Source organism: Salarias fasciatus, chromosome 19, assembly GCF_902148845.1.
Source record: "Salarias fasciatus chromosome 19, fSalaFa1.1, whole genome shotgun sequence".
NCBI lineage: Eukaryota > Metazoa > Chordata > Actinopteri > Blenniiformes > Blenniidae > Salarias > Salarias fasciatus.
The window spans coordinates 19,327,430-19,350,503 of NC_043763.1; the positions used below are offsets into that span (position 1 = coordinate 19,327,430).

A 23,074-nucleotide genomic window follows, 5' to 3' on the forward strand; every position below is an offset into this window, starting at 1 on the left:
AGGGGGGGGGGGGGGGGGGGGGGTCAGCAAGGTCACGACACCACTGATAAAACTCAGAGAGATGTTTCACACCAAAATCTATGAAAGATGCACAGAGTTGAGACACACACACACACACACACACACACGCAGAGTGTAACAATACCTGTGCTGCTTGAGCGCCGGCATTAGAATGTGAAAACAGAAGAGGGAAAGAGCATATGGAAGCCCCAGCAGAGACGGTCTTATTTCTATCTGTGAAAATTCATTACGGATTCTCACAATAAGCACGTGTGAGAAGCCGTCGTTTGTTCTCGTCTGGAGCCAAACAAAAGGCACATGTGCTCGTTTTCACAAACGGGATGCGGCGCCGGCTCATTTCAAAGGCACAACTTGAAAGACGACAGACAGCTATTTACAATATTTATACATTTAGGATGCTGATACTATGCATAATATGCGTCTGTCCTTTGCTGTGTCTGTGTGTGTGAGGAACTGTGTTTGTGTCCGGGGGGTGCAGTGTGTGTGTGTGTGTGTGTGTTGGGGGGGGATCGCTTATGAAAAAAGGTTACTTTGGAAATTCTCTGATAATTGGTGCCTTAAAAGGAGCTCATTTTTAACTATGTCACCACGACTGCTCGATGACAATTAATCTGTTTGCGGCTGCTTCCTTGGCATCTGTGCCAATTACTTTATATGCTAATATATGTAAATGACGTCTCACATGCCAGTTTCAAGTATTATGCGAGTGGCGTATTGTGTCTTCTTCTTTTTTTTTTTTTTTTTTTTTTAAGTCATATTGTTGAGGCTGATCAACAACGCCACTGCTTTAAATTTGGAGGTGTGTGTTAAGTTACGAATTTCCTCCCTAGCTCAGCGTTTCCTTGCAACACACACACACATACACGGAAAAGGGCTGCTCAAATTAGAACAAAAAATTCTTATCTTTTCCAAAAATTTGACCCTCGCCTGACTGCTAGACTAAAACTAGGATATTATGGTGATTATTAATTTTTCTTTATGCAGATGACGGCTCTGTTCTTGCACATTAAATACAAAGGAAGTCTACATGAAAAACAAAGTTTTGCAGGGCAGTTTTTCTTTTTTGTCACAAGTAGCAATCTGTGTGTGTATATAATACAGTAGATAGTCAAAAATACCATTTATTTTAATATATTTTTAACTTCTTCAGTGAACATTAATGGAAGTCATTCAGAATTCCACTGATGAAAAATGTTGATATTTATAAACAAGTTTTTAAAAAAGAGGCCATATCTTTTACTTTCCAAGCGAACAAATGACATGAATGAAAACTGACACGTTTATGAATGGATGCATGTGGGTGTCGTGGTGAGAGGGTTATTCTGATGCTGTGTTTGAACTCAGCAGTTTGGAGTACATCAGACATCATGAAGATGCTTCAGTTACAGCAGACTGGAAAATTAATATGATTCAGTCAAGCTCCAAATAATTTCTGACGTATTTACAGAATTTAAAATAAAATCATGCCTCTTTATGACCTTGTAGAAGGAAAAAAACAATGATTTTAGTGTATTAAAATCAAATGGAGTATTTGACATTATTTGTGTTACTAGCAAGTGTTGTGTGTATTCATTCATTTATTTAATTGTAGCAACTATTTATACATGCATGGTGCATATATTGTAATATTCTTTTATCCACCTGATAAAGAACATTTGCAGTTACAATAATTTCGAAATGACAGTGTGTGTTGTTAACTCAGCATAAAGTGGTTACTTCTTCTAAATGTCACGGCGGTGTCTGAATGAAGTGTGGAAAGTAAAAACAGAAACAAGGAGGCAGATCTGATCTTCAGCTCCTCCGTCCAAAACACTGACGCTTTGACTTTTAACCTGTTTAAAGCAGAAGTTTTAGATTTACTCGTTTTTGCTGCCTTTGTTTGAGTGTTTTTTTTTCAGTAGGATGGGATGATTGAGAAATAAATATAAGAAATTTGGAGTTAATGTACAGTAAATAAGACATTGCTGTAAGAAACTGTCAGTGGTGAACAACAGTTCCGCAAAAAACATACGAAACAATAAAAACTTTAAAAAAATTAATAAAGAGAGAATGTAATAAAATTGACATAATTATCTGAAATCAGAAGTTAGATTTTGGAAAGTACATTTACAGACATTTCATATTTACCTCACAGCTTCAACACTTGTTCTACCTGAACACACACACACACACACAAACACACACACACACACACACACACACACACACACACGCACACACGTACTGAAGCTTTAGCTAAAACTTAAAACCGAATTGTTAAATCTCTCTAAATATATATTTACAGCAATATTTCAGTGAATTTATTTCACGTTCAGCTTTAAAAAGCGTCGACGCTGCGGTTTCACCTCCTGCTTCAGAAACAACTTCAGCAGTGTTTCACGGGGTCATTTGGTCAAAGCCTCCATGTCCCGGCGCGAAGCGTGCCCCGTCAGGAAGCTGCTCGCTCTGCATCTCTGCTATTTTGGTGGAATAAAGGTGGAGTAAATGTTAATGAAGGCTCTTTGAGGATAATTCACAGGCGCCTCTTTCCTCCTCCTATAAATGGCAGTAATTGCACACAGTTGCGTCTCGCAGACAGATGCAGAGAGTCACTTTAAGTCGCTCTCCCATTGTTCCCTCTCTCCCCGTCTCCTGCTCCGTCTGCCGGATGCCACCCCTCCACCTCAAGATGTCACTGTTGTATATCGAATCGCTGGCAAACAGAGTGTGTGTTTGTGTGTGTGTGTGTGTGTGAGAGAGAAAGAGATGCAAGAATATGTTTTCATGTTCCTCACTGAGAAACAAAGCTATGTTGTTGTATTTAAGAGGTTTGACTGTGAAGTTTTGACAATGACACCTTAAAAAAAAAAAAAAAAAAGTGGAAGAAGAAGAAAAATATAAATGCAGTTTGACCCTGCTGGGTGATTTCTAAGAGGAAAAAAAACATTAATGTAAAACAATTAGATTACATGTCAGATTGATGTGACAAGTTTGAGTTTCATGATATGAATGTTTTGTTAATATTCTCTCAATCTGCAGCTTATTTTCGCCTGAAACTTTAATAACACTCAAATAAAATGTCGCAGCAAAGAAACACAAAGATACAGAAATCATTCCAACAGTTATTAAGGTATCTGCTGTGCTCTGCACAGCTTCAACACACACTTGCATTGTGGTCCAGCTTCACTGCAGCTTTTAATAACGCACGCTGGGATGGATTCTGTGATTTATTTTGGCAATTTAAGATGATTATTGTGATTTGATAATTGCGCCGATTTTTAATGGGGAAGAGGTAATTTGAAAACACATCTCTCCACTGGCGTTTGAATTAAAGGTGGAGAAAACTCTCTGGCACCGTGTGGATGAATCCCACTTCTAGGGAAGAGAGAAAATGTTATATTTGAGGTTACACACTTTTGACAGGCTGCTTTGTGTGTCTATAAACCTCAACTTCTCCGTAGTGTTATTTTCTGTTCTTCCTTTGTTGCACTTTCACCTGTTGTTTCACTCACTTGTGTGTGTTACACGTTATAAAGCTTCAAATCAGTTACTGAAAATCACTTAATTTAAAACCTGATCCCTGAACTGAAGGCTTTCCTGCTTTGTTTGTGCGATACGGCGAGCTCCTTTGCGTTTTATGACAAGTGAAAATTACATTGATCACCGCTGATATGTCCTCTGTTTGTGCTGTGAAGCTTCGCGGCGGCTGCAGCTCCCTCCCCCTGACGCTGCGTAGCTCAGGCGGAGACAGCTCAGGTTCGGCGTGGAGGCTTCACACCATCAACCTCTCCCTTTTTTTTTCCCTCCACACACTGCTAGTTTTTTTTTTTTAAACATGACTAGGAATGCACGGAGATGCTGAAAATAGCAAGTGTACGTATGGAAATACTCTGGAAATCGGGAAATGCTGGAGGAAGTTCGGTGTTTTAAAGACACCTGCGGCTGATGTAACATTTTCTTGGCAGGTCTGGAGAATTTGGAAAAAAGTGATAAATTAAGGACAGATTTGAACAAAAAACTGCCATCTCGGAGCAAACAAAATTAACCTGCAAATCACTTATTTTGTGCTTTTAACAGTTTAACTAAACATTGTGGAACAGTGATTTTAATAACCTAAAAAAAAAATAGAGGAACTGATTGAATATTTTAAACTGATTCAGCACTTTGATTTCTTATCATGAAGCAAGTAGCAGAAGGACGGAGGCCGTCAAATCACCTCCAGGTTTCAAAGCAGGTGAGAGCTGTGCCCCACTAATACTGACACACACACACACACACACACACGTATTACAATAGATGTTTTCTTATGTTGTTTTCAGTTTTTATTCAGTTTTAAGGCTCTTTTGCTAGATTTGAGAAGCACATGATGGAATTTGACCCTCTATTGCTGCTTCCCTCTTTACAAGGAAACCTCTTTTATTCCCATTCACCGCATTGAGTAAAGCAAAGGTGAGCTGGATGTTACGGTGACGTGGAGCAAAATGCCGTTCAGAAGAAATACATAAAAACTGAAAATGTAATTCTTTCATCAGTTAGTTCCAGACTCATAAAACACATTTTTAAAAATGATTAAGACTGTGATAATTATGGCCTCCAGTTAAAAAACTGGGAAAACACTGTTCAGATTTTCATGAATTATTGCAGCTAAAACTGAACAGAATATACCAAAAAAAAAAAAAAAAAAAAGCCCTTAAATATGAAAAAGAATTCTACAATAAAGAGATTTGATTGCTTAAATAAAATTACAGAAAAAAAATACTTGGGCGTTGTATGAAGATATTTGAGCTGTGGCTGTATTTTACCACACCGGGGGTGATTTCAGTGCAACACAGCTGCTTAAAAGATGAAGAATCAAATTGAGTTAGTGAGGGGGAGAGGAGATCTGTCCTGCAGTGATGATGACTGAAAACAACATTGACCCATCAACAGCCCGACACCTGTGCAGGTGAAGAGATGGTCAACAAAGGATACTGAATTGTGGTGTTTAGCAGTGAAAGAAGAAAAAAATAAACAGGCGTCCCCTGAAAATAAATCTGATGTACAAAGTTGCCGAAAAACTCCAAAGCTTATAGAGATCGATTCAATAGAGCTCTGAACATTAACAGAGCATTAGCTTAATGATCTGTTTGTATTTGAGTTTCCATTTTCTATTTCTCTTCTGATTGTTGCGTTTTGGTGAGTTTGGAGAGTTTCACTCGAACGGCTGCTTCTACTTTCTGACGGACTGACGATCCAAGGCGAGACCAGAATTACGAGCACACAACTTTATTTTTTTTCACAAAATAAAAAACACAGTGATGAAAATGTACCCAGGAGGATATTACTGGCATCCAGCTCATGATCATATGAGCTGCTCAAAACAGAGTAATTTCTACTCACCTGTCCTTATCTTAACCAATTGCAAGACCCGAAGGATTAAAGAAAAAACGTGAATACATAAAGCACTATTGTTTCTTTTTTTTTTGTTTCCATCCACAAATGAGCAGTGAAGAGCATAGAGAGGTCTATGAACTTCAGTCAAACACATAACAGCTCCTGAGACAATGCGGTCATCAGCAAACATGAGCAGAAAGTCAATGAGGGAAGTGTGTGACGGTTCAAACAGCACAGATCAGCGCTCAACCAAGCGACACCAGTAAAAGGCAACAAGTGTTGTTTTGGGCGACATGGAGGAAAGTAATGCTCCACTTTGTAAAAAGACCACCGCAGATCAGCGCTCATACCGGAACAGCCATCTACCTCCAGCTCCGTCTCCCCCTGCTCCCTCCATCATACCCGGTATTTATCAGGCTGTGTGACTTCTAATCCCTCTCTTTAGCAGTGGCGTGTGAAAGCTAACACTCCTCCATGAGATTATGGAGTGCCCTGGGCTGCTGATTATCTGAAGAGACCACCGCAGAGACCCCCGGCCATGCTTTCCCATGCCAACTCTCTTTAATTGATCTCCATGCTTTTACAAGTTCCCTCCAACCTCTACAAAGAGAGGAGAAATCAACACAGGTAAAAGTGGTTGTTTTGGCTGCGAGTGATTCCACTTCCTTAATTGGATGATGTTGATGTTGACAGTTTCTCGGTTTCCGTCTTTGAAGGTGCCAATGTGCCTAAACTGGAGCCGCTTGCCACTCGACGAGATGTCCAATGTTTGTATTGGACTGCTGTTAGTACTAACCATGATATTTTGTTTTTGTCTATCAGGCCAAACATCAGCTCAATCAGTACTTTTCCTCCAGTTGTTTGCCGTGTTCAGAGCTACTTTGACTTATTACTAAAAAACTGTTGCAACTTTCTGTTCAGAAAGCACCAGCTAATGAGCAAAACGGAGACCTTCAATTAGGAATTATTGCTGTGCATAAGGCTGAAAAGAGCGAGAAAGCAGTCTTGAAGACCTTAGATATTTACCAGTCCATAATTAGACAATCTGTGCACAGATGGAGACTGTTTGATGCTGTGGCTACTCGTCCAAGAAGTGCGCACCCAGCTAAGTTGACTCCAGCAGAACAACACAGAAGGCTCAGTGGGGTAAAGAAGACGCCTCAGAGTGAAAACTAAAGGCCTGAGCGGCTCATCGGATCACGGGCACCTTTGTTTAAAAGTCGACGACATTAAAGAGAAGCCAAATAACAGCTTTTTAAAAAGTTTGCTAAATAGCAATTTTGACGCGCTGCAGTGTTAATGAAAACAATATGTTGTGAGGAACAGATCGTCATCATGAGAGCAGCCACCCCACGGTGGAGGACGCATCATGGCATGGGGCTGCTCCGCTGCCCCACGTTCATTACTGATCACCACAGAGAATAATCCCAGACTCTTGAAGGACTGAGACTGTGTCTCAAGGTCTGAAATTTCTCCAAAATGTTTCGGAGGTCTGATTCAGATTCACATTATTCCTGCCAAAGGATGTTCATTCAGGTGTATTCAGGATTTACTAGGAATTACTAGCAACTATGAACATTTTTAATGGATGTGTTCAAACACAATAAAAACACTAAGGGTATGATTTTAGCCAAAAATGTCACTAGTTCTCACCAGTTTATACAAAGACCATGACTCACTGACCCTCAGTGAGGTGAGCTGGGGGTCAACTGCAATCAAGCCTGAAGTACAAACTTTGATGGGCCTTCTGTTTTTTTTTAATAAGACGCCACATAGAGCCTCATCAGGGATGCCATGACACTGGCATCTCGTGCCAGCATCGCCCATAACCACAGAGGGGCGTTTGGGGACGCTTTCTCTGACCTCTCCGACGGACACAAAGGGGGGCTGGCATCTGTTTTAATAAGGCTGCCCACTCTTCATCCACCACGTTAACCCCCCTCAACTCCCCAAGCTGTGGAATGGGAATTGGCACCGGAGGAGAGGTGGCAGAGGTAACAGCTGGTTGCAGCCGTGGCATCATGGCCATGGCACGACCATGGCTTTATTAGTGGCGTCCAGGACGCCAGCTGATCCCCTCCCTGGGTCCCTGTCACCGTGATGTCTTCATCACTAAGCTGAGGAGACAGGCCAGACCTGCCAGCCAGTGGAGGTGACAACAAATCCAATTACCTCCCCACCATGGTGCCCAGACCAGACTTTGGTGGTCGGGTTGAGGCGGATAGAGAGCAGCGACAGTGAGACAGTGGAGCGCCGTACTGTTAGGGAAGATGGAGATGGAGAACAGGAGGTGATTTACTGACATACAACTTAACCGGATAGACCACCAAATAATGCAAATTTAGACTTTCAACGCGTCCAATGCATCAATCTGAACGCATCAGACCACATACTGACCACGCTTTGGCTTCAACAGCCAATGATTACATGATAAATATTGGGATTTCTGTAACATCTCAAAACTACCGATATCTAAATCAACAAGATTTATCTTCTGCACACTTACAGACCATGGCGTTATGTTTTTAAAAAAAGCTTTTGACTCCTTTGACTAAAACGACATATACATATGTTTCCTCAATTTATTGAGCAGTCCAGGAAAAACATGCGGAGCATGAGACATGCACATTACTTCCATCACAGTGTCCTTCACAATAATCTCATCACACTTTCTTCTCCATCCAGAAACTGTATTTTAACTGCTTTTGGGGTTTTTCTTACACTCCTTGGATCTCACAGCTATTAAATGCAGAATGCATGTAATTTAGGTTATACCTTCAAGAAGTGGACAAAACAAAAGTCTTTTGTTTAAACAATATGCTGAAGCCGACGAAGGTGCAGAGACTTGATTGAATGAAAAATTCCTGACTGGTTGAGACTTGTGAAAGTCACAGCTTCAGGTGCTGTCAATAACAGCATTGCTCTTCCTAAAGATCCACTAAGTGAGGATTGCTGACCCAGGGCACACATAGCGTGGTTGACCGTGGCCTTGAACGTGCTTAAACCTGGTTACACCCTTTTATTTCCATAAGAAGCCGAGGGGGGGGCAGGTGGTTGGTCAAAACACAAAACCAATGAGCTAATAAGGAGAAGTTCTCAAATCCAGTGAGTGCCCTGCTTTTAAACATTAACTCAATTAAATCTCCATAAACAAATTGCTTCCCTCTGGTCAGCTGGGACAGAAGACGTTGAGTGCCGCTCAGCCGCAGGCCAGTATTGATCCGCAGTCGGCACTGCTGTCCCCCAGGTGAAGGAGAGGTGAAACTTTGTCTGCGGCGAGGATGGAGCGAGGCTCTTTAAAGGAGAGCGAAGCCAGAGAAGGCAAACAGCCAAAGCAGAACTCCTCAGCCGTTGTGTTTTCCCCTCACTCTGTCAGTCGCCTCTTTCCACCAAAAACCTGCGCCGTGTTGAAGGAGTCTCACCTTATCACCCACCGAGCCTCAGATTTTGGAGTTTCGCCTTCAGCTGCTGACTTTGGTGCCCAACCGGAGAAGCTCGTTCACCACTTCTCCTCCTGACATCCCTCCATACAGGGATGGAATGATCGATTCATGAGGGCAAAAAAAAAAAAAAAAAAAAAAGGAGGAGGGGATATTTTGGAGGGTGAGTGTATGCTGGGAGTTGGAGCGGCTCTTCGCTTTTGAAGGTGGTTGAAGTCTTGCCAAGATATTTCATATTCATAGTTAAATATTCAGCGCGCATGGTGGACAGGGGCAATTTCTGCAGTCAGCCCGCCATTCAAAAGTGAAAGGGATGTGGCTTGTGGATGAAGGGAGCGAGAGAGATAGACACGCATGGGGCTTCATGGTAGTCAGATGAGAGGCTGCCAGCTGCTGATGGGTGACTGTTTGAGCGTGGCGCTTCAGGACATGCCCGTTGAAAGACGATGCGATCCGATACCCCCACTTATGCGAGGCTTATATACATATGCCCCCTCTTATGCAGAAAAGGTCCATATCAATTGCAGAACTTCCAATGTTTTGGTCATTATGCCGAGTTGTTTGAATGAGCGTCTTGTATGTCTGAATAGGGAATGTGGATTTACTGGGCTATGACCACTGTAAAAAGCTTTCTTTGCATAAAATGACCTTGCGGATCTTCAGAAAAGTTGAATTGAGCAGAGTGGGGTGTTAGCAAAACTGCCAAAGAAATAAAGTTTTGATAGAGCAAGCTATTTATACCTGGACTGTTTGACTTCAAGACAAACTTCAAAACATACTTTATGGACAATGAATATTTCTCTAAAAAGTGACTTTGCTCTGACTCTGAAGTAAGTTTTTGGTGGTGGGTTTTCATGTCTGCTGGTAAATAGAGCAACACATCCAGAATGATGCTTTTTGAGCGAAATTTGTCTACTTAAGGGACAACGTTGAAAACTGTTTTTCAAAGGACACAATTTTGAGTCAAAAGGCATCACTTGATCAGAAACAAACTATATTCTTCTCTAGTTGAATTTACTGAAGAGTAAGATACACCTCTGAAACACATTTCAACAACATGTAAGAAAAAGCCACATGTGAACTCAGTAATGGTATTTGACCTTTGATGGAGTTCTGACTTTTCTTGGTGGAAGCCTGTTGGCTCGTCAGCAAGTATCAACTCTGCTTCCCTGAAATAGATAAGGCAATGACGAATCTGCTTCTATTAGGTGTGAATTTTCTGAGTGAATCTTTGGGAGCTCAGCTGCCAAAACAGGGGCCGGAGAACTGCACTTTAGATGGCGGACAAGTGGCATTTAGTCAGTTTTCTTGGCTCAAAATCAGTTGTTCTGGTTAAACATTGAAGTGATTCAATCCTTTCTTTCAAACCTCAGTTTTTTTCTCACCATAAAATATACTTTCATTTAATCAGTGTCGATTCTCATTATGGATTAATGACTGTAGTCAGCCAGCGCTGATGAAGCACTTTGAAAAGAGGCATTTTGAAGAATCCTAAGAAGCTCCAGTTGCTTCTTGATGGTTCCTGATGAACCATGACCTGTATGACAAAAGAACATTGCAGAGACCATACCTGCAGACACAAACACAGTCTGGTCTGATCTGAATGGCGTTGGAAGCATTGGGTCAGTACAGGCGCATGGGAAGGTGTTTTAAGTAGAGGGGGCTGGGAACTGAATGGATGAAGGAGTGACGTCATTTTTTTCCCTGCTGCATAGCGCATCGCCACTCAGGCTACTGGCTGGAAGCCATATGATGCACACAAATAAACATGAAGAAGTTCTAATAAATTCACATTTTATTACATTTTCTCTCCATAAGGAGGTCGGCAGCAATTCAACATATGACAAGAACAGACGAGAACAAAAAACACTTTTACAGCAGCAAATCACTGCCGTTTTAAGCGCTGTCCTTGGTGCTGAAGTTGCAAAAAAAACAGTCAGGTGGGTCGATACTCCAAAACTCACCACCTCTGACATGACAGGTAGTAAGGATAGATCTTCTGAGGAGACGGGTTGTGCTAAGCCGCTAGCTGACGTGACTTCAGTTTCAGCTGCCACAGCGTTGTTGTTTTTACCTTTGTCATCCTCGGGAACATTCAATTTGGATTTTTTGGAAGTATTGCCTGTGAAAAAATCCGATATTCTCTTCTGCTTGCTGACTGCATTCGTTGTTGTTTGATTGCGAAGAAGCTGCTTCCGGGTGAGGGAGGAGTCTCCTCAACAAACAATTTAAATTTAGTTTCTTTTACTGGCTACAGTGTGCTGCTAAAACTCTTTCATTGTTTATTTTTTTATTGAACACTTTTGTATGTCTTTCCTTATTTTTAAAAATTGTGGATCATTTGGTGAGCACTGTAAACCAACAACAGACTGCTGTGCGAGCAACCCAAAGTTTCTTTTTTTTCCCATGCTGAAAAGTTTCTTCATTTTGAATACGTCAATGGAATCTCTTCAAAAACAAGCAAAAAACACCATGAAAGTTACTTCTGGAGAAAAACTGAGAAGCAACTGTGTTTCTGGAGGATTTAAATCAACACTTTGTGATAGCTTGGGATTTGCAAAAGCAGTGTAAGTGTAACAATTATCGCTTTCACATGACCAAGAGTGGTGTTTTCTTGTTCCACCTTCCTTTCTTGACAGCTTTCTATCATCTCCACACCCGCAGAAGGTAGAACGCACCGCCTCTTTTTTCTTTGATGTGGGAGGTCACATCTCTGAGTACGAAAGGAGAAGTGCGATGATTCGTGTCAAATATTATTCATCAAGGAGCTCAACCTCCGAACCAGCCGGTTTACAGGAAGCAGGATCCTGTTGTGACTCCATTCCCCACTGGCCCTCTGTTCAGATCCATTCAAAATGGTGACACTCCTCACCCCATCACACCCCCGACCGCCCCCTTTCCCCTACTGCACATCGAAGTGATTACACGACACCCCCAACCCCCAACCCCAAACTCACACACACAAACAGACAAGCGCGCGCACACACACACACACACACACACACACACGCTCAGAGGGGCTAATTAAGGCTTTAATATGCAAATGAGAGCCGCAGTAAATTACACAGCTGGCAAATATGCCTGTTTTTGCCTGAAAATACATCAGGAGTGCAGCGAGGAGTGTGTTGCTGCAGTTGTTTTTGTGTTTGCAGAGAGACAGGGGATTGCCCCCCCACTACCCCTCAGCAACTCCAGACCCCCTCCTTCATCTGTCGGAGAAACTCATCCGGTTTTACCCCTTTTGGAAATATCAGGAGGTCAGCCAAACCATTAAAACCTTGTACAGGTGAACAGATTAACATTGATAATGTGACCACAGTGGCCCCGCAACACAGGCGACATACATTAGATAACAAAAGAAGACTTTTTTTAAGTCCCTGTCCGACATCTTGGTAAAATTGTCAAAATCCTGGCAAGTCTGACCAGGGCCAACTTGTGACAATTGCATTACAGCTTCTTGAACACAGCAATCAGGTGGTTGTACATAATCCATTTAAAAAATGATGACTGGAAGGTGCATGGTGGGAAGAACACAGTGAAAGCAATGCACAAGGGAAAGACTGCTGGAGTTGTCACATTCTTGTGTATTACTTTGTCAGGTCTTCTCACGTACAAGACGCAGCAGTGGATATTGGCAGTGGCAGTCCCAGTGACTGCTCATTGGAACAACAGCCTCCAAGATCCAGAAAGCTGGAAGCCCAGCTGCTGGAGTTTTGGGAGATGAATGTTTTCCATTCTTGCCTGATGCAGGATTCAAATGTTTTCTGTTGGTGAAAGCTGTGTACTGAAAAACTATGATGTTGTGATGGATGCAGTTTGGGGTTTAGCATTGTCTCTCCGTACTGAATGGCCTTCCTTTAAACAGACATCTGGATGGAGGCAGATGTTTTTTAAAGCTGAATGCACCATTCAACACTGACACCACCTTCCCTGATTTGCAGGCTACTCAGGCCACGTTACTGTGAAAGAGTGAAATGTATTTGCTTGATCAAAATGGGATATTCTCTGGTCATTCTCTTGGGTAAATAGCTGTTAACAACAGTTCTTTCTTCATGCACTCTGCAGCGAGTGCTGCAATGTGTGGCGCGGTACCAGTAGGTGGCTGACTGATCTTGGTAACAGCGTGAACCCGGGTTCCTCCGGCAGCTCGGAGCCCTTTCCTGCTGCCCTCTGAGGCGTTGCTGGGAGGTTTGTTCTGCCTGGTTGCTGTTGTCTGCCTTACGTACTCTATTCCCCCGAGCGCCGGTGTCATCATGATGCGAGCCGAAACCTGAGTGCCGACTACATGCATGGTCAGGCCGTCCTGTCACCTAGCCACCCTACTGGGACTGACCGTGACAGGAAGGGTGCCCATAAACATACCCAGAGACCTCTTTGTCTCATGCTTTTCCTAAAATAAGACTCCGTGCTCAAATGGAACCCTCAGTGCAGTACATCTCTCCCAGCGATCTCTCTATAGACCCGCACAAGCACATGCATTTTGTTTCAGATGTCACCTCCGAACCGCTCTCATTCCCAGCAATGTCTTCCAAAGTCAGGAAAAAAGACTAAGTTATTTTGACATTTCACTAATGACTGTGACAGTTTTAAGATAATTTCTCAATCATTTCACAATAAATTTCTTGTGACCTTGAGTGTGACTGTAGCCAAAACTCATGATGCCTTCTTCCGTCTTTTCCTCAGTGGTAGGTGAGAGGTCATTAAGCAGAAATAGAACAACCTCAGAAGAAACCCCTTCTCCATCACGGTTTCGCTTGGAATATCATCATCTTACCCTTTAGACACAGCCCTTGGAGATGACTCATATAAGTAATAATATATCTATCTTTTCAAAATCCTTTCACTGAAACAAACTCTGGTATATATCAAATGGAAATTTAATTGTTACCAGAAACGGCTAACAGCTAAAGTCAGTGAGTGTTGGGCTGGCCAATATTGTTCTCAGTACTCGTCGTCCACAGAGAGTTGTGATGAATTAATCTGTGAATAGTTTTCTATAACAATATTCAACCATCAATCTTCTGCACTGCTCTTTGCAGCCTAATGATTTTGGGAAACTGGAATAAATTCTCAGCTGATTTTTGGTGTAGGCACAGAAAGTCCTCCCCAATTTTGCAATCATCCTTTAGCACCATCCAGCTTTCACTGCAACCTTCACTTAGGACCACCTTTAATGAAATAGTCATAAAAAAAATAAAAACAGCTTTGTGCCTCCAGTGCACCTCATTCCAACCAGCGGACCAGTTGGACTCGGTTGTGTTCAGGTACCCAAAACAACAGAATCTTTATATCACCATTGAATTACAGACAAGTTGCACCACTAAAAAGCTTTTAAAATCCAGAAATATCAATTAATTTGTTTCATTTATTTGAAAAGCATTCACACCATTTTACGGCACTTGGTATCATTCAGTCAATAGAATCAAGACAACTTGAGCAGTTCAGTGGTGGAGGAGACTAAGAGACTGTGACAGAGCAGGAGATAAAGGTCTGTCTTCATGGGTTGGATTGAAAAGACAGTGAACACAGAGATAAACAGACTCAGATCTGGAACTTAGGACTGTGGAGAGAAGAGAGGAGAGACAAAGAGAAGAGTTCAGGGCATCACGACTCATTTAGGTTCCCTGCAACACGACTAAATGATGCTTCATTCACGATAGTCAACCTTAACTTTCAGCTTTAAAAAAAAAGTAAAGTTTTAGGTCTAATCTTAAACATAGCGATGGTGTCTGTTTTTAAAATATAGATAAAGCACCTGACATAAGCATGAGGAAGCAGTTCTACTGGGATAATATGTTGCCTTGAGCATGTTCATGAAGGGCTGTGTCTGTTAGCAGGCACATTTTAAACTCTACTGTTGACAAGGAACCAATGAAATCATCTTGTGTGGGAGAAATGTGACCTCTCCTGCCCGTCAGTACTCTCAATGCTGCATTTTGTCTCCCCTAATTTTTGGAGCCCCCTGATAATACGGAAGTACAATGGTCCAGTCTATAAGTACCAAATGCCTGTGCACTATTTTTAGGGCGGCAGTGGGACTGGATGTTCCTGACACATGATTGGTATATAGAGGCGGCGGGGAATACGGGTTCAATGGAGGCTCGTAGTTTGTCTTTGGTCATAAAAAGTGATATGATCTTTAATTAAGTAGCAAGTATGGACGATCACAATGTGCTTAACCTAATGCAACACAAGCAATTCTAATATTTCATGTCGTTATTGAACACGGCCATTAAACATTTACAGTCCTGCTGGAAGAAGGAAGTGAACTCTGGATTCATTAACAGCCTTGGAGCAATAAAACAAACCGCGATGCTCGCTTCACTGTACGTCACCGAGGGAATGATGTTCTCATGTTGAAATGTTAAGTCCAAGACATGCCACGCTCATAAAAATGAATGGCCATGCTCGGTAGTTTAAAGGGATCCACAAGACAGATTTCCAGTCACGTTGTGGTCACCGTGGTCTTTCTCTTTTATTGTAATGCTTTTAGAGAGAGAGAAGCTTTCAGATTTCCGTTTTCCTCAAGATTATGTCTCTCAGCTTCTTCTTCTTCTTTTTTCTAATTGAGAATCCCGCATTGTGCCTTTGAAACTTCAAATCTATGAAAAGCAGGCACTGTGCTAAATGTCTTTATTTCTGGACACTTTGTGAAACTCTGGACTCGTGAATACCCAAAGGTTCAACTGTTCTTAGTGAAACCTTCCAATCTGATGAATTCAACAATTTTCAATCAGAGGACCGTTGAGGCCGGTTTTTGGGCAAGAAAATACTTCTTATGAACAAACAACAACAACAAAAAAACTATGCTTTGAAGCAAAAGCTGGTCTGCAGTTACAAAAAGTCTGCTTTTCTTGAATGACTTAACTCACAAATCCATGTTTTTATACTTCATAGCACTATCGCTGGTCCACATTTGAGGTTAGCTGGTGACAAAAAATTGAATCAGAATATTTGTAACAGTCTGTTTTTGCCCTGCGTTGGTCTCTGAACTGTGACTTCACCAATAGTTAGCTGGGATGGCTTCAAGAATGCAGAGTTTGCATGTTTTCCTCTGTATGTTCAGGCACTCTGGTTTCCTCCAGTTAAGAAACAAGAGTTTGAGCTTAACTGGTGAGGAAAAAATTAGCATTAATCACTATGGACCGACTGGAGCTGTGACCCAAAGCAGAAAAACAGGAATTTCTTCCAGAAAAAAACCCCCCAAAAAAAACCCAAATACTCTTTGAACTGCAGTCATCTGAATTATAACTCCACAATATGAATATGACACAAGAAATTAAAGCATAAATTAGTTTCAACAACTTGAAGGATGCCTGTCTTCATGGCAGATACAGTGGCTTAAAAAGCATTTAATATTCTAGTGTTTAGTGCTTTCCGAAAGCTTTCCTCCAAAGTTGTCCCTCTCTAAAAGACACTGAAACAAGCCACTTGCTTTTCTTGCACACACACACACACACACACTGACACACAAACAGTGCGCCAGATAGGAACTTTCCGACAGTTACACCTTGCTCGCATGACATTGAGGACACTCGGCGTTATCAGCGCTCGTCTGAGAGTCGCTGGGAGGCACACGTTGACCAAATCCGAAACCAAATATTGAAGCATCAAACAGGTAAACAGGAACGCGGGGCTCCCTCGTCCAACCCGCGATTATGAGAGCACGGAGCAGAGGAAATTTACTTAATTAGCTGGGTTAACAGAGTCCCCTGATAAGGATGTATAAACAGCTCCACCTTGCAGTGGCTACAGAGAGAACTTGCCCCTCGGAAAAGGCGGATTTCCACTTGGGCCAGGGTGCATGAATATTTCAAGCGGGTAAATAATTAATAATTAACAGCAAACAGGCCACTGATCAAATGGAGCAATGTGGCAACAGACATGAAAAATCAGATTCTTGTAAACAAAGACGGGAGGACCCAGATTCACTCTCCTTTTTCCACCTTCTTCTTCTCGCCTCTTAAATATGCGCATCTTCAATCGCCCCCTGCATCTGGGCAAAACCACACACGCACAAAAGGCACATATATGAAGGCACAAACACGCAAAGTGCTGCCATAACCCCCTCTGTCTCTCACTCACATTCATATCCACACTTATTTTCCTACAGACGAATGAAATTCTCGCGTATTCCTGGGCGACCCGGGGAATGTGACTGAGCGAGAACACTTGATCTGGCCACCCGCTGCTTTCTGATGGAAAGATTTGCTTTTTAATACAATCGTCACTCCTCCCACCTGGATATGCCACGCCAAGACAAATCCCAGCTGTGTGACTCTAAAACCTGACAGAGCTTAAAAATTCCCTTATTACAATTCCCTTAAAATGCCCGGCCACACTAACTCCCAACAATGGTGGAAATGCTAATCACATCTTTCAGCAGCTTAGAGGAGCGTGGAAACAGAGACCCCAATATGCAGACTTTTGGGTGTATCTGTACAGGAGGGAGGGGGGAAAACAGTGAGGAAGAGGAAGAAGATGAAGAAATCCCATCTTTAATGACACACATTCACAGGAGCGTCATGGCTTCTTCAAAGCTGCTTCTTCAAAATCTGGCACATCTTGCTGCTTGACTTTAGCCAGAGGAGACATTTCATAAAAATCAGTCTTAATCGTGTAAACAACATGCAGACAAAAAAAAAAAAGGGGGGGGTAAAAAAAAAAAAAAAAAAAACCGTGCAAACAAAAATAAAACAACTTTGGAAGCTGTGCACGGATTGCCTTCAGAGTTAATTTTAAAGTAAGCATTCCCTTCCTTAGAGATTTTAATTAATGCTTTAATATGCAAATAAGTTAGCAGAGATAAAATCATGACAAACAGATGGCAAGTGTGGGTAATTATTTTGTGAATCCAGCAGGGGCATGTATTAAAGTTATGGCATCGTTTTCCTCGGGCCTCTGCAGCCACGCAAGGTAGGAGAGAGAGAGAGAGAGAGAGAGAGAGAGAGAGAGAAGAGAGAGAAGAGGGAGAGAGAAATCCCATGCACAGAGAGAACATGTAAATTCCACACAGAAAGGGCCGGTCAGTATTTAAACTGACTTTCTCACTTTGAGACGAGAACGTCAGCCAGCGCTCTAAATATGGGGCCTCAGACATAAAATATAAAGTCTATGTATTTGAAGAGGTGAGAGAGCAGTTTTCAAGAAGATCAAATTTCATTGTAAAACCGTTCTTCGTCTTTAGTAGCATTGTTTCTCGCTGTATTGTTTCAAGCCTCAGCTAGATTCATGAGATCCTCACAGTAGATACAAACCAATCCAAACTCCACTCGCCTGTTCTTGTGGGGATTTGTGGTCCAAATCCAGACACACCAGAGACCGGTTGATCCTCATCGCCAGACTCAGAGCCATCAGGCCTCCAACCTTCACCTCGTTCCGACGGAGGTCCAGCCTCTGAATGTGACGGCTCTCCGCCAGCACCTCCGCCAACGCCACAGCACCTAAACCGGAGGGAGAAGCGCGTCTGAACTTGACTGTTCATTTGAAGAACACACCATGGTTCAGCACTCTCTGATCAGCAATCCCCACATCCTTTTTGGGCAGTTTAGAGAAAACAGGAAACAGCAGTTTGAGTGTCTATTGTCATCGTAACATGTTATTTCATTTTAAAAGTCAGTTTGTGGCCTCATCTTCGGATGCTTTTGTGGGCTAATGAGCATATTTCTGCAATCTGTCACCATGTGATAAAGTTTCAAATGATAAAAAAAAAAAAAAAAAAAACGTCCAGACCTGGGAATTTTACTAATCTATTAAATCTGCAGAAATGTCTCAAAACTACAAGCATCTCCAAACACAACAAAACCATATTAATACAATTTGTTCATGTTTATCTTTACTATTCAAAGGTTTCACCCTAACTACATCTTATTTTTCATCCATAATAGCCTTTCTCTAAGAATTAATTTCAAAATAGTGCTTCAAGTTGTTAGGATAAAAATACTTTGAGTGTGAAAATTAGACAAAAACTGAATACTGAAGGAGTTATGAGGCAAAATATTCACTTCAGAATAATATAATACAGCAAATGTGTTTACTTTCAGTACACTTTTAACTTCAGCCTCTACACAAGGTTGTTATTATCACTTATTCACAGGGGAGCTCATTAAGAAAACATTATTTAGAAATTAATTAATTTGTAATGAGTGAAAAATCAAAACTATTTATACACTTGTAGTGTTTTTATATGAAAAACTACAGATTTGTAATTAATTTGCTCTTTTTTTTATTGTGCACATGTTCAGCAAACTCAATTGCTTTTAAGTGTTGGGCATTTTGTTTAGAAGATGGTTTATTTAAAAAAGTAAGCTTGATATCTGAGAAATGTGGCGAGACGCTGCAGCCAGTATCAGCGAGCTGGAGATGGAAGCAGGACACACCCTGGATCGGCCCCCAGTCCATCACACAGCACCTCATTTTCACCATCTGAATTTTAGTTCGGCTGCTATTGCACGCACACACACACACACACACACACACACACACACACACACACACACACACACACACACACACACACACACACACTGCTGCTGCCTGAGATTAGGATCAGAATCAAATTTATCGCTAAGCAGGTTTTCATATACAAGGAATTTGTCTTAGTGAAGGGATGCATGGCAATCATGTATTTATACAAGATAAGAAAAAAACACAACTGACAACAACAAAAATAGGTTGAATAAATAGATTTTCTTGAATAAACAAAATGTTGAGGGTTGAATACCAAAGAAGATAAATGACATTTCAGTCATGTTGCAGGATTGCGCCCCAAAAAAGCACCAACAATAATATACTTTGAATTCAGTGTATTTGAAAGTCTGTGTAAAACTATAAAACATAATTTGTCACAAAACAGACCTTTCCAATGACTTGACCAAATCACCAACGTATTTAGAATTAGACAATGATTAGTAGATCCCACTCCATCTGTGAGATGTTTTTCTTAAAAGTTGTTGAGATGCTTAGTCAATAAAACTGCAACTTGTCTTCTACTATGTAGATTTCTTGAATTTGAAATATATAGCAAGTTTCTTTAGTTTTTGTTGTAACAAAAAACAGCTTGCAGAATTATTTGAAACAGTATTAACCTCATGTGTGTTGGAGAAACTGCTCAACGGTTTGGTTCCATAACCCTCTCACTTTTGACACAAACTGACAACAAGATGGCTTAACAAAGTGATCTCACCATCACAGTAGCACTCCTGTCAAAACACTAAAATCCTTAGTTTTCCTGTTTCTATCAAATTATGTCCACTTGCTAACAGGTGCCACAATGACAAGAGCTACCTACTGCAGCTGTCAGTGGTCATAATGTAATGGCTGATAGGTGTATTTTATCTTAAATAGTAAACTTGTCGGTGCTCGACTTGAAGTAGGCCATCAATAAAATTGGTAAGCCATCGATAAACATTTCCTGAATCAAACAAGCCAAGAATATCAATCTAATCGATAATATAGATTCCAAAATGTGGCTGAAATGCTATTTTTACAATAACGTTATGTTTCAGTGAGCAGGATAGCGTCTATCCCTTGTGGAGGTCCTGCTTTGTTTTCAGTCTTTCTGATGAAAAGCTACTGATAAACTTAAGAAAAAAAAAAAAGCTTTATTGTACCTTCACATGTGATGCTAGTTTGGGAAAGGCCGAGTTGCAGCACAGTGCAGTTGAGCATCAGCGGCTCCCTGATGACCTGCATCCCATCGTCCCCCAAAAGGTTCTCGCTCAGATCCAGGACCTGCAGGACCTTCAGCGCCGGCTGTGAAAAACAGCGCTCATCAGATCATATTGACTCCACTCGGCTCTCGTACTGCAACACACACCAATCTGTCCACACCGAGACGATTTCAATGAAGAATTATAATGATTATAATTTTTCAACTATCCGTGTAAGTGGGTTCAAATGGCTTACTTAACCCAGCAGTGAATCATTTCCTTCCCTTCGTACGCTGCGCTCGGTGTGCGAGCGAGTGTGGAAAGGCTAAGAAGTTTTAATTGTCATTATTATTATGCAGGGATTATCATTCCTCTTCAAAATGTTTCCTCTCATGTTAAACGCTCAGAACTTCTGTTTTGGCTCTCCAGAGCCACATTAGCATTGAAGGTTGATTAGCTGGTGCGTAAAGCTGGGGGTGTCTGGGGCACGAGGGGCCCGTGTTGCCCAGCAGCTTGAAGAGGAGCGCGCCACCCACTCCTCGGTCGGCCCCTCGCCTCGCCACCCTTGTTAAACTCCTCTGGTCACTGCTGTGAAGAGAGAGGGAGCACGGGGGCGGAAAGGAAGCCGGGAAAAAAGCGACTGACAGACCCGGAGAGCATCTTCTTCTGAGTTAATTTGCACTGCGGTGACAACAAACACACTTGAGAGGGGCCCACCCCGCTTCCTCGCTGAGTCGCGACGCGCAGAGGCGCCGCCGCGTCCAAAGCACGGCGAAGGAAGCTCCTCTGGTGGGGAGGGAGGGAGGGAGGAGCGTCCCGAATGGATATGCACGAGGGATAATAGCAGACAATTAAAGAGGCGACTGCGTGGTTGAGAGTGTGTGAGAGTCAAGCATGGTTGAAACCTGTCAAACGTAAACCACCGGAGGGTTGGAGTGAGAAGTTTGAGGGGGGTAGGAGTGCGAAACCACCGAAAAACGCAGTCGGCTTTCACACATGACATGGTGGCTTTATGGTGGAAAAAAAGAAAGAAAGAAAGAAGAAAAACAGCTAAAGCGAGCAAAGGAAAAGGAAACGAGAGCCGAGTATGAAGTATCGCTCAGAGAGAAGTCCTAGATGGAAAAAGAGGATTAATTTAGACATGATCGGCTAAATTCAGCCGCCAGATTGCCCCATTCGCTCCCCAGTCCTTCAGAGGACAAGCGACGAGACAAGCCGAAGGGACGGCAGAGAAAAGCAGATACACCAACCAGAAAGGTTAATAACAGCTCGCCTCCTCATCATATTCGACACAACCAGTTACGGGTCTAATTATCATCATTATGGCCTGCAAGGACATCTACTTATCCCCGTGACTGGCAGGCTGCATGGCCGGCCCTCCTTAACACACATCTATTATTTAATCAAACTGCTCCTTCTTTCGGTGGCGCCGGGGGAAGACGGGGGACGTGCGCGCACGCCGGTGTGCGCGAGCGCACGAGGCAGGCCTTTAATTTCTAGCCTTTTGGCTTCCACAATGGCCACTCACATGACAGGAAGGTGCAGTTTATGCTGACAATCAAGCAGGAGGAATGCATGTTATTAGGAGAGTGTGCGAGGGGACGCATGGGGGCGGGACTTTTTTAGAAGCTGGATTCTTCGGATCAGACTGTTTTTTTTTTCTTAATAGTTGGAAAGACAAAAGCAGGTATGAATTAAGAAGATGAGCGCAGTTTATTTCTGTGGCTAGTTTTCGTTGGAGTAAAAGAAAGAATGCCTAAGGTAGCCGAGACGAGGCATCAGAACTGTATCTCTTGGTTGGCCTAGCTGAAAGTCACCCGTAATAGCAGTCCAACTTGATTACCTATTTTTGTTTGAAGATAAACCAAAAACAAACAAAAAAACATCTGTATTCCTCACCAAAGCTTTGGCCAGATGGCCCATGCTTTTCACAGTGATGCTGTTGTTCCTCAGCGATAAGACCCTCAGACCTGACGTCTGCCTCCTCAGACCATCACACAGCTCCTCAAAACCTGTATAATAATTAATTAAAAAAAAACACACACACACAAGGCGATTAGCACGCACGGCGCCTTTGCCTTCACTGCCGGTGTGGGAAAAGTGAGCAGCGCTGCCAGATGTCTGGTGGAGTGCTACAGCAGCGTGATGTTTGACTTGAGCTCCGGCTACTGAAAAGCAAGTCGGTAAATACTTAACCTGTTCACGTGTCTGTATCAATTAGATAATATCAAACCCGGACTGTGTAAGCTTGCAAGCTGCCGGTGTGACGACCCATCCCCACTTCACTGAGCCGCATTACGGCGTTGCTGTTTTCCCCTGTAAGCTGCAGGCAGACGGAGTCAGCAGGGTCACTGCTTAATTAGGGAAAATATTACTTATTACTTATGAAGACGAGGGTTCACGATTGCAAACGGACTCACTGAACATTACTTCTCTAACAGTTGCACAACAGCGGAACAAAACAGAGTCATTTTAGATAAAGCAAAAATGAACAGTGTAACATTTAAGAGAGATGGGACGTGAATGTTATTTTTACAAATGGCTAAAGTGTCTGGCTCCCAAACCCAAAAACATTTGTTTTGACATTTCTGTTCTCTGACAGTTCGAAGT

General features: G+C 42.3%; 1 protein-coding gene across 1 annotated transcript in view; it reads right to left on the reverse strand.

Annotated features, from left to right (window-relative positions):
- LOC115407160 (protein phosphatase 1 regulatory subunit 37-like) overlaps nt 1-23,074 on the reverse strand; it is a 52,245-nt gene that overhangs the window by 6,140 nt on the left and 23,031 nt on the right. Inside the window, exons 8-10 of the mRNA XM_030117523.1 lie at nt 22,364-22,476; nt 20,426-20,567; nt 18,090-18,256 (exon numbers count right to left, since the gene is read on the reverse strand). Coding sequence (XP_029973383.1) covers nt 18,090-18,256; nt 20,426-20,567; nt 22,364-22,476 — 422 coding nt within the window. The remainder of the gene's footprint in view (nt 1-18,089; nt 18,257-20,425; nt 20,568-22,363; nt 22,477-23,074) is intronic.